The 17,890-nt window shown below is 47.7% G+C and overlaps 1 protein-coding gene and 2 pseudogenes across 6 annotated transcripts in view; all 3 read right to left on the bottom strand.

Moving 5' to 3' along the window:
• The window catches only part of CEP164 (centrosomal protein 164), a 61,297-nt gene extending 50,662 nt beyond the window's left edge, over positions 1 to 10,635 (bottom strand). For all 6 annotated transcript variants that reach the window (XM_088018060.1, XM_028105930.2, XM_088018062.1 and 3 more), the window contains exons 1-3: positions 10,536 to 10,635; positions 5,115 to 5,232; positions 894 to 1,005 (exon numbers count right to left, since the gene is read on the bottom strand). In XM_088018060.1, the coding sequence (XP_087874186.1) occupies positions 894 to 1,005; positions 5,115 to 5,196 (194 nt within the window). In that variant the 5' untranslated portion in view covers positions 5,197 to 5,232; positions 10,536 to 10,635. The remainder of the gene's footprint in view (positions 1 to 893; positions 1,006 to 5,114; positions 5,233 to 10,535) is intronic.
• Positions 10,636 to 15,007: 4,372 nt separating this feature from the next.
• On the bottom strand, positions 15,008 to 15,817 carry LOC148162688 (small nuclear ribonucleoprotein-associated protein N pseudogene; annotated as a pseudogene).
• A 167-nt stretch (positions 15,818 to 15,984) lies between these two features.
• On the bottom strand, positions 15,985 to 16,221 carry LOC114211251 (SNRPN upstream reading frame protein pseudogene; annotated as a pseudogene).
• Positions 16,222 to 17,890: the final 1,669 nt, after the last annotated feature.

Raw genomic sequence — 17,890 nt, forward strand, 5'->3', positions numbered from 1 at the left:
ACAGTTCTTCAGCAGGGATGGTGAGGCCACAGTTGCAGTCATTTTGAAGCTTGGCCAACACATTGAATGGTATGGATAAGAACAGAATAATTACACCTTGATCACAAAACCGTACAAGACCAGCAGAAGGGAAGACCCCGGAAGACACCTGGGCACTAGCTGGGGACAAGTGCAGGCAAATGGCCCACTGCGGTAGGAAGTAAACTTAGCACACACTTTAAGAGGCAAGTTGGCACGCGCTGCGCCTGTGACAAGGAGAACGGAGCAGGCACGCGGAACGGAGAACACGCATCACTGTCCCCGAGTGGGACACGATGGGGTCGTCAGTTGGGGATGCGCTGGCAACAGCTGCCGAGACCCCGTTAGCCTCCTCACCATCAACCTGGTTTCCTGACAAGCTGAGTGAGTCCGCTCCTCATCATCCAGAGAGCTCAGAGAGAAACTGAAAATACGAACGAATCCACAACTCAAAGTCAGGGACAGTTTGCCAAGGGAGACGGAATCCCTGCCAGTCTGTGTGGCCCCACTACAATCCCTCTTAGCACCAGCATCCACCGCGGACATGCTGAGGGGCTCTCAATATTGTCAACCTCAATAGCAGTCTGCAAAGAATAACAATGACACTTCCCCAGGGTGTCAAAAACAGATGCTGGTGTTGCGGGACCTGACCCAAGGCAGCAGCTCCCGGGACCCTCGACCGGCAAGTTGGCCTAAGCTCAGACCCAAAGCATCAGGCAGCGCAACGGAAAAATGGACCCCGTTGTCCCCAACTGCTGTCCCCAACTCTATGCAGGGCAGGCTTCGAAAGGTGGCAAATGAAAGCTGACCTCCAGTGCCAGGCTCCCTGTGCCCATGAGAGGCAAAGCCAACGAGCCACATGCGTGCCGACTTACCAGGGCTTCCACTCCACAGGTAGTGGGGCCACAATGCCCTCCCGTGCCAGCCACATCAGCTCTGGTTCCTTGATGGGATCAATACCAATCTCTCTGGCGAATTCAAGAATCTCTGCAAGAGGAGGCAGGAGGATGAGAAAGGAAGAAAGTTGGGGATGTGCATGGAAAGAAGAAAAAAAATCACAACCAACCTTGTGCCATAATAAGAAATATACATGTTGGTCTTTGCCCCCAGTTCCTGTTACTATTTGGCCTTTGACCCAAGTTCCTGACCCAGAGCTCCGAAAGCCCCTGGAACTTCCTGAGTAACAGAAGCATCTTTTCTTCCAATGAGGTGACTCTGGGTGGGCTCCTGGATGGGGGCTGGTCCCCAAAGAGACCAAGCCATGATTAGAACCTTGGTACTTACAGCAGCACCTGGCTGGCTTAGCTGGTAGAGCATGCAACTCTTGATCTCGGGGTTGTGAGTTCAAGCCCCACTCTGGGTGTAGAAATTACTTAAAAATAAAATCTTGGAAAAAAGGGGGGAGGGGCCCACCTGGGTGGCTCAGTCAGTTAAGCATCTGCCTTGGGCTCAGGTCATGATCCACGGGGTCCCGGGACTGAGCCCCGTGTCAGCCCTGCTCAGCAGGGAACCGACTTCTCCCTCTGCCCCTCCCCCCGCTCGTGTGCTCGTGATAAATAAATAAATAAAATCAACCTTAAAAAAAATAGAAGACGATGCTTGGAACTTTCAGGCTCACTCCCATCCTCTGGAGTGGGGAGAGGGGCTGGAAAAGGAGTTAATGATCGATTATGACTCAGTAAAGAAGCTTCCATAAAAATCCCTAAACTATGGGGCTCAGAAAGCCTCTGGGTTGGTGAATACAACCACGTGCCGGGGGGGGATTGCATCTCGAGCCCGCAGAGACAGAAGCTCCTGCACTTGGGGCCCTCTCAGACCTCACCCTAAGTATCTCTTCATCTGGCTATTCATCTGTATCTGTTATGATATCCCTTATTATATAATAAACTGGCACACAGAAGTTTTAAGTGTTTCCCTGAGTTCTGTGGCCTGTTCTAGCAAATTATCTAACCCAAAGAGGGGGGCATGAGACTCGGGTGTCTCGCTTGTTGGTCAGAAGTACCAGGGACAGGGGCACCCGGGTGGCTCAGTCGTTAAGCGTCTGCCTTCGGCTCAGGTCATGATCTCAGGGTCCTGGGATCGAGCCCGCATCGGGCTCCCTGCTCCGCGGGAAGCCTGCTTCTCCCTCTCCCACTCCCCCTGCTTGTGTTCTTTCTCTCACTATGTCTCTCTGTCAAATAAATAAATATTAATAAAAAAAAAAAAAAAAGACCAAGACATCAGTGTGGCAGGGGCCTGGGGAAGAAGCCCACCAGCCACAGCCAGAACCATCCTGAATGAGGGCAGCCTTACTGGGACACAGGCTCTCCCAAGATTTCCAAAATCTTGCTGCAAAAGTGCTCGTCACTCAATCAACTAGCATGGACTGAACTAGAGAAGACGAAGCCCCTTGAGGACCCTACTGACACACGAACAGAGTCTAAACCATGGGGTAGGTGTTTGAATGGAGATATGCACTGTGTGCCACGGGAGCAGAGACAAAGCAGTGACTTCTTCTGCATGGGGCCAGGGGACATCTGAGCTGAGAAAGTGGGATGATACTTAAGCAGCCTTGTTCTCCACTCTGAACGCTCTCTCCCATGACATGAAGGTAGTTGTTTCTTTTCCAATTTTGCTATATATTATGGACTCTGAGACTTGCGTTATACTCCTTCAGAAAGCATTTAGAAAGCTCTTTCATCAGAGATCTGGAGGAACAGGGGAGATGTATGTACTGAGCTAAGAGCTAGCTTACTTACAGGGAAAAAGATAGATGAACTAACCACTGGAATATGTCACCAGAGCCCCCCAGGAATAATGAAATAAATACATCGATGCTTCAGATGACAATAGCCCAGGCCAGAAAGGCATCACCAGTTTGGGTCATCTCAGGGAAGAATGTGGAGGTTGACACACCTGGGGACTAGGGAAGAAAAAGCGCTTTTTCAAAGGACCAGCTGGAATTTGGCTTGCCAGAGACTAACTTATTCGCAGATCTCACAAATATTTTTTGAGTGCTTCCTATGTGCTATGCATAAGAGAAATGGTCTCTGCCCTTATGGAGTCTATATTCTAGGAGAAGAAACCACCAGTAAAGAAGTAAACAGATAAATATACAAAGAATTAAAGTTTCTGATAAAGGTAATGAAGGAAGTAAATGAGGTATGAGATAGAAAACGTCAAGGTGAAGGGGGCACTCCTTTGGAAAGGGTCAAGGGAAACCTCTCAGAATGGAACACAACTGAAACCTGTAGGAGACAAGGGAGCTAGCCATGCAGAGCAGAGGAAAGAGCACTCAGGCAGAAGACCAGGTGCAAAGGGCCTGTGGCAAGTGGCTACACTGAATATAATAGAATATTACTAAAAGCAGAGCCCTGATATGATCTGTTTTACACTGTAAGAACACTCTGGTGCAAAGTGGACCATAAATAGGAAGGCTAACATGCGGGCCCTTTCCTGAGGACACCTGGCTGTGGGTCCTGGTTGCACCACTCAGCAGACCTGTGCATGAAGGGAAGTTAGCGCACCTTCCTGTGCCTCATTTCCTCATCTGTAAAATGGGAATGATAACACTACCTAACTCATGGAGCTGCTGCGAGGGTTGAAAAGCAAGTACGTGTAGGGCTCCTGGCTGGCTCAGCTGAAGAGCATGAACTCCTGATCTCAGGGTTTTGAGTTCAAGCCCCACGTTAGGTATAGAGATCACTTAAATAAGTTAAAAAAAAAAAAAAACCCTTAAAAAAGCAAAGGAAATACATGTAAAGTTCTTAGCACAGAGACTGGCACAGAGGAGCACTCAGTAAATTCTGTTATTATTGCTGTATCAAAACAAAACAAAACATTGCTTTAGTTTTCTTCTTAAGAAATTGGGTCACCCAGGGGCGCCTGGGTGGCTCAGTTGGTTAAGCGACTGCCTTCAGCTCAGGTCATGATCCTGGAGTCCCGGGATCGAGTCCCGCATCGGGCTCCCTGCTCAGCAGGGAGTCTGCTTCTCCCTCTGACCCTCCCCCCCCTCATGTGCTTTCTCTCTCTCTCATTCTCTCTCTCAAATAAATAAATAAAATCTTTAAAAAAAAAAAAAAAGAAAGAAATTGGGTCACCCGGGCGCCTGGGTGGCTCAGTTGGTTAAGCGACTGCCTTCGGCTCAGGTCATGATCCTGGAGTCCCAGGATCGAGTCCCGCATCGGGCTCCCTGCTCAGCAGGGAGTCTGCTTCTCCCTCTGACCCTCTTCCCTCTCGTGCTCTCTATCTCTCTCTCTCTCTAATAAATAAATAAAATCTTAAAAAAAAAAAAGAAATTGGGTCATCCTTGGCTTCAGGACACACTGTATTTCATGGTATCCCCTATTATATTTTCTTTCTTTTTTTTAAGACAGACTTCACTTTTAAAATATGTATTTATTCATTTATTTACTCATTCATTCATTCATTTATTTATTTTAAGGTTTTATTTTTAAGTAATCTCTACGCCCAATGTGAGGCTCGAACTCACAACCCTGAGATCAAGAGTCGCATGCTCTACCGACTGAGTCAACCAGGCACCCCTATATTTTCATTTAAAATCAATCATTGATCAGGGCGCCTGCGTGGCTCAGTCGATCAAGTGTCTGCCTTTAGCTCAGGTCGTGATCCCAGGGTCCTGGGATAGAGCCCCACACCAGCCTACTTGTTCAGTGGGGAGTCTGCTTCTCCCTCTCCCCATGCTCGTTCTCTCTCTAATAAATAAATAAAAATAAATAACAATTTAAAAATTAAATTAATCACTGATCCAACCCAAGGTCAGCAAACTTTTTCTGTAACGGGCCAGACAGGAAATATTTTAGGCTTTGTGGGTGATAGGGCTCCTGTCACAACCACTCAACACTGCCCTTGTGCCATGAAAGCAGCCACAGACAATACATAAGCAAATAAGCATGGCTATTTTCTAATAAAACTTTATTTACAAGAAGGCAACAGGCCAGGTTAGGTCCATAGATTACAGTATTCCAACCCCTGATCTAACCAAATATACGGAGAGGCCCTGCACACGCAGCGTACTTCGTATTAGAAGGACAAAGCTCAATCAGAGATAATTCCTGCCCTCGAAGAACTATTACAGGGCACCCCAGACTTCTTACCTTGCTCACTGGGGATGTAGGTCTCATCATAATCTTCCTCCAGAACCAGCTGGTCTCCTATGCGGATGGGTCTTCCTGCCATGATTGGTCTGGGCTCGAACACCTAGGTCCCAAAGACCTGCACCCAAAGAGAACATCAGTGACCCAGCTTAAAAGGGGAAAAACTGGAGCTGCGTCCTGGAGTACCTGGATCAGACCAGACCATGCAAGCCAACTTAGCCGGGGATTCTCCAACTCCAGGGACAGCGAAGGGTGGGACCAACGGCTCAGAACTCAGGCCTTCTAGGCTCTGCACCTGGGAAAGTTCCTTGAGACACACCTCCCAAAGGCTTGCTGAACACTCGGTGGGTCACAAAAGATCTGGAAACCCAGCCCTCTCAAGAGTTTGACTTCATACCCGCCCCCAACACAGGAGAAATAATTCACAGTATAGGACCCCCAGCTAGAAAACCCTAGTGAAACACCAAAGGAACTAGCAACACCCCTCCCATATACCAATGTATCCCAGTGTGGTCACACCGTCTCAACACACATCCCTATTTGCATTCAGCAATGCCCTCAGGGAGCTTACGATCTAGTGGAAGTAGCAAACACAACTTCAACAGTAGAAGGCAGAAGGGGAATAAAACCATCTTGCTCTTGGAGGTACTGAGAGAGAAGGAACATTCCCGCTGAAGGGAGGAAGGCAGGCTTTTTCAAGGGGCTGGGGACCAGAGGCAGTCAAGAGTCGTGTAAGTGGAGGAGGTGTTCTAGGCAAGGGGGCATCGGGGTGCAGACGAGCGGTTCTGGAGTGCTGGACACCAGCAGGCACAGCAGGGGCTAGGGTGGAAAGCCAGGTCGCGGCAGAGAGCCGTGCAGACCATGCGAAAGAGTCTCGCCTCTCCCCTGTGGCAGAGGGGAGCCACTGAGGGCTTTGGTGAAAGAAAGTGGCACAGAGTGGCCTTTTTCTAGGATGAGAAGGCTGGCAGGAGGGGCATGGCAGGACCGGGGGAATGAGACTGGTGTCGGGAAAACCACGGAGGAGGCCGCCATCCAAGGGAAAGACAACAAGGCCTTAAACAAGGGCAGAAGCAGAGAGAAGGCAGAAGGGACAGATGCTGCAACGGCAGGTTTAACAGGATCAGGAAGGAGGACGGGGGTGGAAAGTTTCCAACTGGAAACCAAGGTTTGTAGCTCCAGGGATGGGACAGCATCGAATTGTTCAACGGACAAGCTGGCCCCGTTCTAGAATTACTCCTCCCTTCCAATCCCTCCTCCTATAACTACCTCAGGACCCCGGGTCACAACTCTTCCCTACGGCAGCTCCCACACTGAAGCTCCCGATGATGCAGAGACGAGTCACCCTGTAAAGTGGCTGTGGTGTATGGCACTGCTGGGAGTGCTGTCGCCACCCTGATGTGACCGACAGGAGCCTAGAGAAGGAGGGCCTGACCTCTTCAGAAGTTGACACTGTTCCACCGGGAGCAGCGAGCACAACGCAGCCCTCTCATAGCTGGGGCAGGGAGTAGCAAGACCCTGTCATCCAAAAGAAGGTCAGGATGCGTCCTCTAATGAGTGCTCATGGGCCCGATCTGGTGGCTCTGAATCTGTCCCCAGACCCCTAGAGAGGGACCCCTGATAAACAGCACAGGATATAGGAGGGACCATTACTATGGTCCTCTCTGTACCCTGACAGCTGACAGATGAGCAAGGAAGGTATCTCGCCTTAGGACTCATGAGAGATGGCTGCCTCTGTCAGCCCACTGCAGCCAAGGGAGTCAGGCTCTGCCCCCCTCTCATTCCCACTGTGACACCTCCAAGCACTAACTTCGTGCCTCAGGAAGACAGGCTAATGGAAGAAGCATTCTCCTCTGCAGTACATCAACCCAAGTGCAGATCTGCTTCCTACCCAAAGAACCCATAACACCCTGTGCAAGTAATGTTCCCTCCACACACAGTCAGAGAGAAGTGGGGTCACCGACTCTGGAAAAGCAGAGCAGAAAGGTACCAGAAACCAGGGTGGTTGATGTGGCTTAAGGAGCCACCGGAATCTTGAATTCTCTGAGTTAGGGAGGAGAGGGAAGGGGAAAGGATCTCTGGGGACATCAGGCTAGCCACCATTCAGTCCAACAGGGCAGTGATCTATTACAAGGCACTGTATCAGCCATCTCAGATCATTTGAGAAATCCCACATTTGAGAGATGTCACATATCCCTAGACATATCTCACCTCGGGAAAGCATGGGGCAAGTAAAATCTCTTTGTGGCAGAATACCTACTTAGCTATATTTAAAGGTCAGGAAAAACCAGGAAAATCTAAATTCACGGATCATTCCAATATCAAACAAATCTTCCGTCAGAAAAAAATGAAGATGTGGGTGGGCTATGTTCTACCTCCTCCCTTTGCCTTAAGAAAGGATGTGGGTAAGGGCAGGACCCAAAGGACAGGGGCTGTAGGAATGAGGAAGGTGGTGGGAAGAGAAATCCTATGCCTCTAACGGCTACTAGAGATCATTTATCCATTCGAGAATATTTACGGAGCACCTATTAAGTTTACTTCTTGCTGGCACTAGAGATGTGATGAGGAGTAAAAACACCTGCAAGTGAACAGAACGTACTCACGCACACATATGCATAATGCGAGTTCCCTGCGTCTGGATTTCCTCCCCTCTGCTGGACCAGTTACAGAGAAGGTACAGCAGGGACAAGCGCACTTACTGAAGAAGGCACTGGGCAGAAGGTGGGAGAAAGGAGAGGTGATTATGTAGTGGCAACTGAGCACAGGCCTGGGAACATTCTTGCCTCTGAATCCCAGCTCTGCCACTTACCAGCAGGGCAAGCTGCCTCAGTTTTCTCATCTGTAAAATGGAGATAACAAGGGCTATCCCAAAGGGTTGTGAGAATCAAATTATGTCATACATGGGGGACACCCGGGTGGTTCAGTCAGGCCTCTGACTCTTGATTTCGGCTCAGGTCACGATCTCAGGGTCACGAGATCGAGCCCCATATCTGGCTCCACACTCAGCTGGGAGTCTGCTTGAGATTTTCTCTCTCCCTCTGCCCCTCCCCTGCTCATACTCACTCTTGCACTGGCTCTCTCTCTAGAAAAAATAAATCTTTAAAAAAATAAAAATAAGGGGCGCCTGGGGGGCTCAGTCGTTAAGCGTCTGCCTTCGGCTCAGGTCATGGTCCCAGGGTCCTGGGATCGAGCCCCGCGTTGGACTCCCTGCTCCACAGGAAGCCTGCTTCTCCCTCTCCCACTCCCCCTGCTTGTGTTCCCTCTCTCGCTGTGTCTCTCTCTATCAGATAAATAAAAAAATCTTTAAAAAAATAATAAGAATAAATTATTCAATACATGTAAAATACTTAAAACATAGTAAGCTCTCAATAAATGTGAGTTGCTGTTATTACTGTAACTATATATATATATATATATATATATTTGAAAGCCCTATTCTACCTTGTTCCAGAGGACAGATCGAGTACCAGGGAATGTAAGTGAAGGCCTTTCCAACATTCAATGACCACTTATTGAACACCTACCATGGGCTGGCACTGTGCTAACTGTTAGGGCTACAAGCCTGATTACACAAGGTCCCGAACTCCAGCTGAGCCTCACTAAGAAGCCAAACACATAAAGACATGGTTGTAGAATGTGTGAAGCACCTTAAGCAACAGGAGGTACAACAGGAAACCAAGGTAGGGACGACTAACCTTATTTTGGAAGATCAGGGAAAGCATCAGAGTAAAGAATCAATGAGAGGGCTCTTCAAGAATAAGCAGGAGCTCACCAGGATAAGGGAATAGAAGGCAGAAGAAACAGCATGCACAAAGGCAAAGAGGCAGGAAGAACACGGTGGGTGCAGAGAATTCATTATGACAGCAAAAGTTTATATTCACTGAACACTTCCTATGTTCCAAGAACGGTCCTAATGCTGTATATACATCATCTCACCTCGCCCTCTCCAAGAGGTAGAAAATATTTTCCCGGTTTTTCAAATAAGGAAAGTGAGGCTCAACAAGGTTAAATAAAAAAGAACAACTTGCCCAAGGCTTCACAGATAGCAAAGGGCACAGCATAACACGCATGCTGCCCCCACGTCTCTCTGACCCCAAAGCCTGAGGTCTTAAGCCCTCTGACCCGATCAGAACGCAAGGGACAATGGGAGAAGCGGCAGGAGAGAGATCTACCGTGGACGGCCAGGAGCACACTACAAAGGGCCTGGGAGGATTTAGGTTGTATCCTGTGTGTGATGAGGAGCCAGCACAGGATTTCACAAAGGAGACTGGCATGATCAGATCTGCAGTTTACCAAGATATTCTGACAGCGGGCTAAGAACTAATTAATTTCAGGAGGGCAAGAACAGAAGAAGAGCGACCCCTTAGGAAGCTTTCCTGAAAGCACAGGCAAGAAATTATGAACTAAGCCAGTGGCTGTGAGAAAGGAAGGACCAGATGCGTAGGGTATTAGGAGGCCGAATAACAGGACTTGGAAGTCTGCAGCAAGCGAAGAACAGGGAGGAGGGAAATCAGGGCACTTAGACCAGTATAGGATTATCTGTTGGCTTCTATGCCTTACCCAATAGCCCCACCTAGCACACTCCCTAGAATATAAGAAATGCCCAGCAAATGTTTGCTGCGTATATCCTATGAATGAATTCCAGGTGCAGACCTGGCTGGGTGAACGGTGAAGTCCTTCACTGACACTGGAACTACAAGAGGAGGCACAGATCTGGGGGGCTAGGATGGTGGGGGAGGCATGCAGCTGGAGATGATCAGTAAGCAGGTCCGAGCTCAGGAAAGGGGTGTGAGGAGCTCACCGCAGTTAAATAGATGGTCAATGAACTTGCGGGGGAAATCACCCAGTTGCGGCCTATGGTGAGCAGAAAAGACAGGCCTGCGAAGAGTTAGGAGACCCGGGAGCGAGGAGTCGTGGAAGCCAAGTGAAGGCTGCCATTCCAGGTGGAGGAGGGAGATTTTTTTAATCAGTACAAGTAAAGGAAGGGAAAAACAAACCTCCAAAACTTCCTGACTTCCCCAGCTGGCCCAAAGACGGCAGAAGGTCGGGCTAGCCCTGGATTCGGGCACGGGGGAAGCCTCCCCACGAGAGAGGTATTCCAGCGAGGTTCGGAGGCCGGGCCTCACACTCCAACCATGGACAGGACAAGTAAACGGACGCCCCAGCAAGCTCACACGCTGTCACTCGCGCTCGGGGTCGCCGCTCGCTCCCCGCCGCCACCCCAGCCCAGCCTAGCGCCCCGTCCGCCACTCGGAGAGATTCTGGATGGATGCACCCTAGTCCGGCCGCTCCTTCCCAACCTCTCCCTCCAGTTCCCGCCCACACTCGTGCTCCTCCCGCCCGCGGACACACAAGTGTGTCCCAACTCTCCCGCTTCCCTCCTTCCCCCGCCACCCGACCGCTCCCTGGAGGATCGGTCCTCACCTGTCCCCCGCCCCGGGAAGCACTGGGCCACCGCGCCCGGCTCTGCGCAGCTTCCCCAGCACCACCCCGGCTCCCCGCTTCCAGGGACGCCGGGGTGTTGCCCTGCAGCGGCCAACAACCACTTCCGGAAAGGGTACCAACCTAGCAACTGAGAGTCCCGCCTCTACACGGAGCCAATAGGTCGCTGAACGAGGGCCATGGCACTGGATTGGTTAGAGTCCCGTCGGGTCACGGAGAAATTATGCACGTTTCCCGTTGCACGATGGGAGTTGTAGTCCAAGATAGTTGGAGTCGTAAGAGAGCTCCGAATTTGGTTTGGAGAGGAATTTCTTCCCCGAGCAGGAAAGAGTCATTCACAGTATTTATGGTAACGCGAATCAATTAAGGCAATCTATTCGTCATTATTGTTTAAGTAGTGTGATTAATATCAGGTGAATAAGACACTGATCATCAGTAACCTGTTGAGTCTCTAATAAACAGGTTAAGGGGAGACCACCTCCCCCACCCCCGCAGAAAACGCTTCCCTGTGCTCAGATGAGATCGGTGAGCCCTTAACCAGGATTTAAGAGCTGTGGTTTCCGTTGTTTACCTTTTCACCCAGAGCGCAGGGCTCAGTTTGAATGTCTGCAACATTGGGGATGATAACATCTCTCATAAGTATTTCAAAGAGTCTGTTTAGGAAGAAAAAAGTGATAGGGGTTCCTGGCTGGCTGGGGGCGAGGGGGAGTGGGTGGGGAATGCCTGCGACTCTTGATTTTGGAGTCGTGAGTTAGGGCCCCACGCTGGGTGTAGAGATGACTTAAATTCTGAAGAAGAAGAAGGAAGTGACACAATGTGTAGCCCCCTCCACAGCTCTGTCTGGCAAAAGGGTTGCTATTAATATAATCCCAAAGAGCTTAAGTTTGCTTAGGTGGAGGGCAAATCTTTTCCCTCAAATGTCTTCAATCTCCTAGAGAAGTTAATGGGGGCAAAGAAGTTAAGAGGGCCATTACACCAGTGGGAAACTGGGGCCGGGGAGGGGGGGCACAGAAAAGTGAACTTTCCAGTTGGAGAGAGTGAAGCACCTAGAGCAGATCCTGACAGTTCTGTTGTGGAAATGGATCTGACTCTTACCAACTCCTGGCTCCTACCAACTCCTACCAACTCCTAAAACCACTAGGCCCTGGTCCCAGAATGCGGAACTCAGGTCGTTGTCCCTGTAGATCCCAAGTCAGACATCCAGATGTATTCTTCTTGTTTAACTTCAGCTCTTTCTGTGGCAGCTCTGCCTCTACTTCCTTTATTCTGCCGGCAGATGACAAATCATTGCTCCCCTTCCTCTCCACACTCCTTAAAATCTCCCCGAGGGGCAAGAGGGACAGACTGGGATAGGACTCTGAGGGCTCACCCCCTCATCCACCACAGACCTTATACAAAACATGATCCAAAAAAACTATTGGTAGGTTTGGTCTCTATGTCCCAGAACTTGTAATCAATCTGGTTGACTGTAATTGCCATCAAAATTCTTAACTTTTATTCCTTAACATGGGTCCCTTTCTATCTCATGGGGAGAGCTAATAAAATCAGGGTCACCAAGGGATTAATGGGATTACCCCCCCACAGATAAACAATTTGCATTTTATCAGGTTTCCCTATAGGTTTGTTCTTCGAAATGCAAACCAATTTATAAAATGCTCTTAGGTAAACACAATCAAGAAAGCAAATCTTTGGGGGAAAATAACAAAAATGACACACCAATTGATATGCCAGTAATATACCCAATGAGTGAGGAAGAGAGATAGAGAATTTTATCCATTGTAGGTTAGCTTCTGCACTCAGATATGTGGGAGGAAGAAAACAAAATAGGTCCCAAAATTTATGCCATACCCCCAAGTCAGAAATTCACTGTTAGAACATTTTCTCCTCTTTTCATACTGTTTACTTGTAATATACAGAAAATCACCCACATAATAAGAAAGAAAAACCCTTGTTAACCCTACGACTTTTTTAAGGATATAAAGATGTGAAATGTGCCCTCTACTCTTTCAATCCACCATATTTAAAATTGGAAACTGCCCTTCTACATCTCTTCTCTGCTTTATTTTCCCCCATAGTGTATATCACCATCTGAAACACTGTATATTTTATTTATTTATTTATTTTTACTATCTGTCTCCCTGTGGAAGATGTGAATTGCATGAGGACAGGAATTTTGTCCATTTTATTTATTGCTGTATCCACAGTGCCTAAAACAATGCTTAGCATGTAGCAGGTTTTCAATACACACTTGCTGAATGAATAAATAAGCCAATTGAAGGAAGGAATTTCACACTTCGGAAGAAATCACTGTTGACATTTTGGTTTCTATCTTCCAGACTTTTTAATGTTTATGCAAATGTAAATTTATATGCAGGCATATATATGCACACATGCATCTTTTTTAATTTTTGCAGAAATGAGATCATAACGTACATATTGTTCTACAATGTGCTTTTTCACTTAACATCTTTCAAGGTGAGTTCATAATGAGTTACTCCATTCTTTATAATGGTGAAGTAGGATTCCATTAAATCAATGTCTCCTTCCCCTACAGATAATCATTCATTTTGTTCCCAAAGTTTCGGTATTAAGTACATGCTGAATACATTGTATTCATTGGATAGGATCTTAGAAGTGACATTGCTCAAAGAGTTTACATTTTTTTACGTTCTAATAGACATTGACAAATTTCTCTCTAAAAACAGAACAATTTTAGCCCAACCAACACTTCCACCAACACCAAAAATTTCCGGTGTGAGAGACGATCAATCAGTAATGGTATCTAAATGTTGTTGTGACTGCATTCTTTCACTATTAATGAAGTTGAACTTTTTCCCAAATGTTTGTTGGCCATTTGAATTTCTTCTGTTAATTATCGATTCACATTCTTTGTTCATGTTTCAGCCATGTTGGTTGGGGATTTTATTGACTTGTAGATGCTCTTTGTATACTACAGACATTAACCCTTTATGAACTTTATGTCTCTTTATTATGTGACAAATGTCTCCTACTCTGTGACTTATCTTTTAACTTTGTAAATGTCATTTTTCATTTTGTAAATGTTGTAGTGATAATAACGCTAATAGCTAAAATTTACTGAGCATTTATAGTATGCCGGACACCATTTTAAGCGCTTTATATGGGTTATCTCATTTAAATCTTACATTACAAGGTATGTACTACTGTTATCCCCATTTTACAAATTGAGACCTACAAAGGGTAAGGAACTAGCCTGGGGTCTCCCAGGTTCTAAGTGGAAGAACCAGACTTTGAATACCAGAAGTGATTCTACAGAAGTTTTAAAAATTCAAGTAGTCAAACCTGCCCATTAAAAAAAAACAAAAAACAAGAACTCTGAGTTTTGTTAGAGAGAACTTCTTTTAACATAAGAATATTAACTATTCCTCTATTTTTTTCTGTAGTTTTATTTTTCATGTTAAACCCTTTGATATATCTGAAATTTATTTTTACGTGAGATAGAGAGATTTCATTTTCTTTCCTTCCAAATGGATAGCCAATTGTCCCAAAAACAGTTATCAAAAGATATATCAATTTCTTTTTGATATGAGTGTCATCTTTTTTTGTATGATCTAAGTACTTTTTATTTTTTTATTTTATTTTTCTATTTTCTTTTTTTATATAATACCCAGTGCTCATTACATCATGTGCCCTCCTTAATGCCCATCACCCAGTTACCTCCATCTCCCCACCCCTCTCCCCGTCCGGCATCCCTGTTTGTTTCCTATGATTAAGAGTCTGTTAGGGGGCACCTGGGTGACTCAGTGGGTTAAGTGTCTCCTTAGGCTCAGGTCATGATCCCGGGGTCCTGGGATTGAGCCCCGAGTCAGGTTCCCTGCTCAGTCAGGAGCCTGCTTCTCCCTCTCCCTCTGCCTGCAACCCCCCTGCTTATGCTCTCTCTCTCTCTAATAAATAAAATAAAATCTTTTTTCAAAAAAGTCTTTTGGCATTGTCTCCCTCTCTGATTTTGTCTTGTTTAATTTTTTCCTCTCTTCCCCTGTGATCCTCTGTTTTGTTTCTTAAATTCCACATATCAGTGAGATCGTATGCTAATGGTCTTTCTCTGATTGACTTATTTCGCTTAGCATCATACCTTCTAGATCCACCCACATCGTTACAAATGGCAAGATTTCTTTTTTTTTTTTGATGGCTGAGTAGCGTCAATGTCATCTTTATCATATACAGAATTTCCCATGCATACATTGATCTATTGATTTTTTAAAATCGATTTTTATTTTTAAACTTGTGTCTAATCACCTTGTTGGTTAGGATTTTCTACTCATATCGTATATGCAAGTAAGCATTCCTTTGCTTTCTGATATATTTTGTAATTGCTCCATGCATTTATTAGCTAATATTAATGCCACAAAGAGGGAACAAAATCTCACAAACACTCTATACAGTTTTACAAGACACACTGCAGGGGAAAATGTGACTTAGAAAGATTGACAGTATCTTCGGGTCTTGGTGGACGTGTTCCTGGGGGGGAATGGACCTCTAATTCCTGGTGGAGAGGGTCTCATTCCTGGGGGGGGGGCATGCCTTGAGTGGGGCATCCTTCGAGCATGGGGGACCCAACTGGTGGGCCCATGGGTGGTCTCATACCAAGTAGAGGGGCCATAAGGTCTGGAGGTGGTGTTGCTCGGCTCTCAGAAGTGGGTGGGATCACCCATCTAGACGGGTATTGAGTTGGGGCTCCAGGATTGCTGGCAGGAGCCGCAACTGCACAGATGATATAGCACCTCTTCCCTGAAGCCCCCCAACCCCTCGGACAGGGCCTGCTAACCCAACAGGAGCCTGGGGAATTGGAACAGCCGCTGGCGCCCCAGGGCCTCCTGCAGCTCCAACAAGTGGTACCCAAGCAATGCCAGTATCTTTGGGGGGTGGTCCCCTCACAGTCATGGAAACCACGTTCTCCCCATGTAGCCACACCAGACCCCAAACTCGCTTTTCTTCATGGTCTGGCTGCTTCAGATTCTTGGGCTTGGTCTTCCTGAATTCATCACAATCACAGAGGATCAAGTTCATATGCTTGCCGAAAGCCTTAAAGGTTTCAATGAATGTGCCACTGGCTTGGTCAGTAGAGCTCGTGACTCCTGATCTCGGGTTGTAAGTTCGAGCCCCATGTTGGCTGCAGAAATTACTTTAAAAAAAATATTGGCAATGAAGATTTGGCCATTTTGCAGGATACCTCTCATTCTATAGTCAATGGGCTGCAGCATCTCGCTGTTCTTTCCCACAGTCATGGTTGCCGTTCCATCAAATCCAAGGTGTGCAGCAAGGCTTCAGGATCCTTAAGACCTGAGGGAAGGCTCCATATAAAGGTATGATGCAGATTCTCTTACCAACAGTGCAAACTTGGGGCAGAAGCTTCAAATGGTAGATGGAGCCTGGTTTTTTCCTTGGAAATCAGCTACCTGGATATTCCAATCCTGCTTTCACCACCTCTTGGTGTCTCAGCTAAGAATGCCTGTCTTGGTTCTGCCTGGAAATCCTCCCCAGGTACTTGCTGCTGCTGACATCGCCTTGGGTACGACTGACACTTTTGGTGGCTCAGCGAGACTGTCCTACGTTTGACTTAGACTTCCACCTCTGGTACATGCTGTTCTGTAGTCCGTCTCCGGTGTAAGCGGTCTCTGGCCAGCTCCATCACTCTCCTTGGCCGCACCTCAGAACAGACCGTCAGGCATCTCTGGCGACCACTCACTCCACTCTGCTTGCTTTCTAGTATTTATAGCACTTGTTTCATGTTCTCAGCCTACTCAATTAGCTAGGCTGATCTAAACTCTGTGGGAGGGGCGCCTAGCTGGCTCAGCAGTGGAGCATGGGATTCTTGATCTCAGGGTCATCAGTTCAAGCCCCAAGCTGGGTGTGGAGCCTACTAATAAATAAATAAATTAAATAAAAAATGTATGAACTATGTGGGAGAAGAGTAGTGATAATGACCTTCCCTTGGCTAAGCCTGACTCTAATGGGAGTAAGTTCAGTCTCTCCACTATTACATTTTCTATGATTTTTCCGTTAGGTTGTTTAAGAAGTTCCCCCTTAGTTTTTATCAGAATTACTGAATTTTAACAACAGCTTTCCACACTGCTTAAATAATATGTTGATTTGGGACGCCTGGGTGGCTCAGTCCTTAAGCGTCTGCCTTCGGCTCAGGTCATGATCCCAGGGTCCTGGGATTGAGCCCCAAATCGGGCTCCTTGCTCAGCAGGAAGCCTGCTTCTCCCTCTCCAACTCCTCCTGCTTGTGTTCCCTCTCTCGCTGTGTCTCTCTCTGTCAAATAAATAAATAAAATCTTAAAAAAAATAATGTTGATATAATTGTACAGCTTTTCTCCTTTAAGCTGTTAGAGCTCTGAAGCTTTTTGTTTTAAGCTCTTACTGGTTAATATACAGATACTTCTCCAAGTGATAACACTTTGAAGCTGACAGTAGCCGTTTGCCCTGAGTCTGACTGGCAGCCCAGAAATGAGGAGGCTCTTGGGGACTCACAGCATTTGGGGTGGAGGGGAGGGCAGGTAGAGTATCACAGGCACAGAAAGATTCAGGTGAGAGAAGACCCATAAGATTGCAGGCTCCAGGGGAGACAAATCGCCCCTGCAGTTTCCCCTTTGCACCTTGCTTACGCAGTTGGCTGCCTAAAATACCCTTCTATCCCTCTTACTCTTGCTCCCCCAATCTCTGCCCATGCAAATCCCACCCATCCTTTACAGCTCAAATTAAATACCTCCTCCTCCCACCCAGTCGATCCAGATCCCCAGATGGTCCCCCAAATCCCTACTCGTCAATGCCACATCGTCTAGTACGGTGCACGTGCATTTTCTCTCTCCGTGTAGCCCCAGTGCCTGGAAGAATGCCTGGCATGCAGTGGATGCTCAATCAATGCAGAATGAAGGAAACGACCGAAGGAGAGGTCGGCCGCCACTCTCTCTCTACGGTCCCTCCCGCCCGCCCAGGGTCCTGCAGGGTGGACTCCACCTCGGCAGAGGGCATCCCAGACCCCTCGCCAGCCCCGGAAGCTGGGCTGCCGGCCATGGGAAGACTACACTTCCCAGCGATCCCAGGGAAGAGCGAAAACCCTTTGGCTTTGACAGCCGCCGCCACAAGTCTTTCCGCCTCCCCAGCCTGCCTAGGAGCTGGGAGCTGGATGACGGTGGCCTGACCAGCACACGCAGCTGCGGGCGCCCAGAGCCCCTGCGCCTTGCCCCGCCGCCCGGCCAGCCCGAGGGCCGAGAAGCCAGCGGCCGCCGACCTGCCATGCCCGCCCCTCCCAGCCGCCCGGGGGTGCCGAGAGGTCCTCTCCCAGACCGCTGCTGA

This window comes from Eumetopias jubatus, unplaced genomic scaffold (genome assembly GCF_037043125.1).
Source record: "Eumetopias jubatus isolate StellerSeaLion01/CBP00866 unplaced genomic scaffold, mEumJub1_p1.0 scaffold_13, whole genome shotgun sequence".
Classification (NCBI taxonomy): domain Eukaryota; kingdom Metazoa; phylum Chordata; class Mammalia; order Carnivora; family Otariidae; genus Eumetopias; species Eumetopias jubatus.